Below are 4,491 nucleotides of genomic sequence, written 5' to 3'. Positions count from 1 at the left end.
TCTCCTCTGCCTCTCTCCCAATACACACACACACACATACACACAGCCCATGCTCTCTCCTCTGCCTGTCTCCCAATACACACACACACACACACACATACACACAGCCAATGCTCTCTCCGCTGCCTCTCTCCCAATACACACACACACACATACACACAGCCCATGCTCTCTCCTCTGCCTGTCTCCCAATACACACACACACACACATACACACAGCCAATGCTCTCTCCGCTGCCTCTCTCCCAATACACACACACACATACACACAGCCCATGCGCTCTCCTCTGCCTCTCTCCCAATACACACACACACACAGCCCAATGCTCTCTCCTCCTTCTCCTTTCTCCTCCATATACCCCCATCCTTCTTCTTCTTCTCACAAACTAATTTCTCATATACCTCCAAACCTGTGTGGTTTTTGGGTCACGGCTCACACCCCAGCATCTCTGGGTTATCAGATGACATACTTTATCTTGGTGAGTGATAATGTACCTTATACAGGAAAAAAATCACAGGGATCTGAAAACATTATCAACAGAATGGGAATCCTCCACTTCCAATAGAACAATTCTGAGTGTATTGCACCATCCTATGATGAGCATTATTCTATTGGTGATGGTGAGATAAAATGGATGTGTAGGAATCAAATAGTGGTTAGTGGTTGCAGCTACAATGCTCATGCATTTTTAATGAAGTGGTTATAAGTGGCAATGAAAGCATAATGCCCTGCATGTCAGTCGGTCATTATCACGGGGCATAGTATTACAAGGTAATGCAATGCAAATACAGGTATTTAAACTACATATAATGTATCTACATAATAGTGCTGTCTCCATGAAGTGGTTCAAATGACAGTAAAAAAACTTTAAGCCTATATTTCGAAATAATTTATTCTGATATGCAGATTAGACAGAAGACCTAGTAGACTGTTTAATGCATGCAAATTAATAAAAGCTTTCACATTATCTCACTCATACAACAAAATATCCACCTATTCATTTAATTGTTTTATGAGAGTTTTCAAAAAATATTTTAAATATGATACCCTCAAGAATAGTGAGAAATCCACAACGTGGTTTTGAAGACAGATATTTGTCCTTTATTGGATACCGTACACCAGAGCTCGGTAAAAGTAGCTGATTGGCTGCTGTTCTCACAGCCAAAACACAACAGAAATTATTCTAGCTACGAACGTGAAGTACAGGTGGGTAGCTAGATTGCTAACAAGCTAATGCTAATTCGGTAGATGCCTAACATAGCTAAGTAACGATTCGATACGTAATTCTATTTTCAGTACCGTGAAATGTTATGCTACTAGCATATGCAGTTTTGTCCATGAAGACTGATTCAATGTGGCTTTTCAGCAGGCTAACTAATAGCTAGGCCTGTTAGCCACATTAGCCCAGCCAGCGCAGTCGTTTCTGTGTTTTGCTGATAAGCTAACTAGCTAGCTACCTGTTCATTAGCAAGCTAGTTAGCCTCCTACATTGCAAGGATGCATTTCTCATCATGTGCATCCTGCTAATACAGCTATTTAGCATCTTCTCCATGTTAGTAGGATACAGATCTGATGCAACGTTTCCTATGTATTTTGAATCATACAAAATGATACATAGTTATTGTTCCTCTATGTTCCTCTTCCAGACAGAATCATGAGTCTCAGAAAGCAGACCCCCAGTGACTTTCTGAAGCAGATCATTGGCAGACCAGTTGTGGTCAAGCTCAACTCTGGAGTGGATTACAGAGGTAACACTGCACCTTTTATAAGTCATCACCTAGTTGGCCAGTATGTGATATTTCTAGACTGCCTGTTAACCAAGAACTGCATTTTATTTGTCACATGCGCCAAATACAATTGGTGTAGACTTTACCGTGAAACTCTTGCTTAGGAGCCCTTCCCAACAATGCAGAATTAAATAATACAAGAATAACACTATGCAGAGAGTACCAGAACAATGTGCAGAGGTTTGAGGTAGATATGTACATGAAGGCAGTAAAGTGACTAGGCATCAGGATCGATAATAAGACTAGCAGCAAATGTTTGTTTGTGTTACAGTACTATTGGTGCTATCCTTACTCCACACAGAATGCATTTGACTTCTATGCCTGATCTGATGTTTAAAGATTGCCCATAGACTGTGCCTGTCTGTGCCATTGACATTAGTTTGTGCCTTTTCTATAGGTGTCCTAGCCTGTCTGGATGGCTATATGAACATTGCAGTGGAGCAGACAGAGGAGTATGTCAATGGCCAGCTGAAGAACAAGTATGGTGACGCCTTCCTGAGAGGAAACAATGGTAAGAGCTCCAGAACTAGACACTTGCTTTTTCTAACTACTTGGTGGCACTTGTGTAGAAGTCAACATGATATTGAATAGCTATGGAGAATAGTGTATTACTCCTTCCCATTTATTTTAGTAATTACTTATTTTTGATGATTGCCCTTTTCACATGATTGTCGGAACTATGAAACTGAAATTTCCGACTTGCTAACTGGTTGAACGCGGCATGTGTATAACTTTAACCAGTTAACAGGTCGGAAATGTCAGTTTCCTAGTTCCGACTAGCACGTGAACACGGCAGATATGACTCGTAATTAACTGAGACTTTCCGATATATGACGTTGCCACAGACAGCAGGATGTACCGTAGATATTGCAAGATGAGCACGATACAAGATCTTGCACTCGCAAAAAATCTGAGTTTTTTTCTGTACTAATTATTTCCTATTTCCTTCCTTAGTGTTATACATCAGCACCCAGAAGAGGAAGATGTGATGCAGAGGATTTGTCCCTTTTTTAATTTGTATTATCCCGGACGTTGTTCCAGTTGATTATGTTATATGAGAACATTGTTTTTCCTATTGTTTAATGTCTCTGAGCTGAATAGTGTTTAGTTTTTTGTAAAAAGGAGAACAATCCAATAAATGTTTTTGGAAGTTTAATTTTGTTCCTAGAGTCTGTTTTTCTCCACCTAAATTTAGAGCAAAAGCTTGCCTTTCTTTTGTCTAATGATGACCCTAACATAATTGTAAAAGATTATGCACATATATTGTATACTTATATATTGAAGTATCAGTATATAGTACATCTGTATACTCCCCTACTTGAGTTTTGAAGTATTTTCATTTTATATTGAAGGAATATAGATGGTTAATGGGAGGTGTGATTACTGAATGTGATACAGCCTGTTGGTGTTCTGTCTAGTGTGCCATGTGATTGGATTTCTCACGACCCGCACACAAAGTATCTCTCGTTCAGCACACTCACACACACGTTTCTTTACTCCTCAAACACATGAACCCCTCATAACTACAAGATGGATAGATGCTTTTGTTCTCAATGAGTTGTCTCTTTATCCTCCCCTCAGTTGATTCCTGCTGCCTACCTCCTGAAACACCATGCATAACGTGTGCAAAGATGTGGATGTTTAACCCATTTAGGTCATCTGTACTAGTAATTTAGCCAATGTGTTCAAACCAGTTCATTATGCTGAGAAGAACGTAATGAATATATGATTCATTAGGATTCAACTGCTTGTGGTGGTTTGGGGGGAGGGAGACTTTGCAGGGCCTTGTTTTCCACCCTATACATGCGCACTCTGGCCTCTGCTAGGAGACAAAAGGCTGCCAAGGTCAGGTCTGACTTCAGGATGAAGGACGCGTTATTGATCAAACTCTCCGCCGAGCCGCGACTGGAGCGAGTGAGAGGGGAGAGACGGGCACGCTGCAGAGCACACAGACACACACACACACTGATACAGACACACACACACTCTCTTTTACGCACACACACATTGACACAGACACGCGTAGAATCATTATGGCCGCTAGCGAGGTTAGCGCCGGCAAATATTTACCTAGTGGAATCATAACGGAGCTGCTGGCTGTGCGGCCTCGCAGGAAGCCCAATTAATCCTGTTCACAGTAATGACCTGGTGGCAGACCTCACGCTATTGTACTGCTATTGGCCCGGACTGTTCAGACACACACTCCCGAGTACGCTGCCCTAACGCAGTGTATGTGTCTAGCGGCGTGTGTGTATGTGTTAGTAGTGTGTGCGTATGTGTCTAGCAGTGTGTGTGTATGTGTCTAGTAGTGTATGTGTTAGTAGTGTGTGTGTATGTGTCTATCAGTGTGTGTGTATGTGTCTAGTAGTGTATGTGTTAGTAGTGTGTGTGTATGTGTCTAGCAGTGTGTGTGTATGTGTCTAGTAGTGTATGTGTTAGTAGTGTGTGTGTATGTGTCTAGCAGTGTGTGTGTATGTGTCTAGTAGTGTATGTGTTAGTAGTGTGTGTGTATGTGTCTAGCAGTGTGTGTGTATGTGTCTAGTAGTGTATGTGTTAGTAGTGTGTGTGTATGTGTCTAGCAGTGTGTGTGTATGTGTCTAGCAGTGCATGTGTTAGTAGTGTGTGTGTATGTGTTAGCAGTGTGTGTGTATGTGTCTAGTAGTGTGTGTGTATGTGTTAGCAGTGTGTGTATGTGTTAGTAGT

General features: G+C 41.5%; 1 protein-coding gene across 1 annotated transcript; it reads left to right on the top strand.

Annotated features, from left to right (window-relative positions):
- The first annotated feature begins 1,117 nt into the window (after positions 1 to 1,117).
- On the top strand, positions 1,118 to 2,944 carry LOC110534533 (U6 snRNA-associated Sm-like protein LSm6). The gene is made up of 4 exons (XM_021619423.3): positions 1,118 to 1,207; positions 1,648 to 1,749; positions 2,186 to 2,299; positions 2,743 to 2,944. Exons 2-4 carry the CDS (start codon positions 1,656 to 1,658, stop codon positions 2,775 to 2,777), a joined length of 243 nt encoding a protein of 80 aa, XP_021475098.2. The 5' UTR covers positions 1,118 to 1,207; positions 1,648 to 1,655; the 3' UTR covers positions 2,778 to 2,944.
- Positions 2,945 to 4,491: the final 1,547 nt, after the last annotated feature.

This window comes from Oncorhynchus mykiss, chromosome 10 (assembly GCF_057628025.1).
Source record: "Oncorhynchus mykiss isolate SJ-2025 chromosome 10, ASM5762802v1, whole genome shotgun sequence".
Lineage (NCBI taxonomy): Eukaryota > Metazoa > Chordata > Actinopteri > Salmoniformes > Salmonidae > Oncorhynchus > Oncorhynchus mykiss.
The sequence above is the reverse complement of the archived record's forward strand: the minus strand, read 5'-3'. Positions and strand labels throughout refer to the sequence as shown.

Coding starts and splice junctions, on each gene's coding strand:
- LOC110534533 (XM_021619423.3), top strand. CDS start 1,656: ATGAGTCTCAGAAAGCAGACCCCCAGTGACTTTCTGAAGCAGATCATT. Junction 1,750..2,185: donor CTCTGGAGTGGATTACAGAG/GTAACACTGCAC, acceptor CCTTTTCTATAG/GTGTCCTAGCCTGTCTGGAT. Junction 2,300..2,742: donor CTTCCTGAGAGGAAACAATG/GTAAGAGCTCCA, acceptor TTCCTTCCTTAG/TGTTATACATCAGCACCCAG.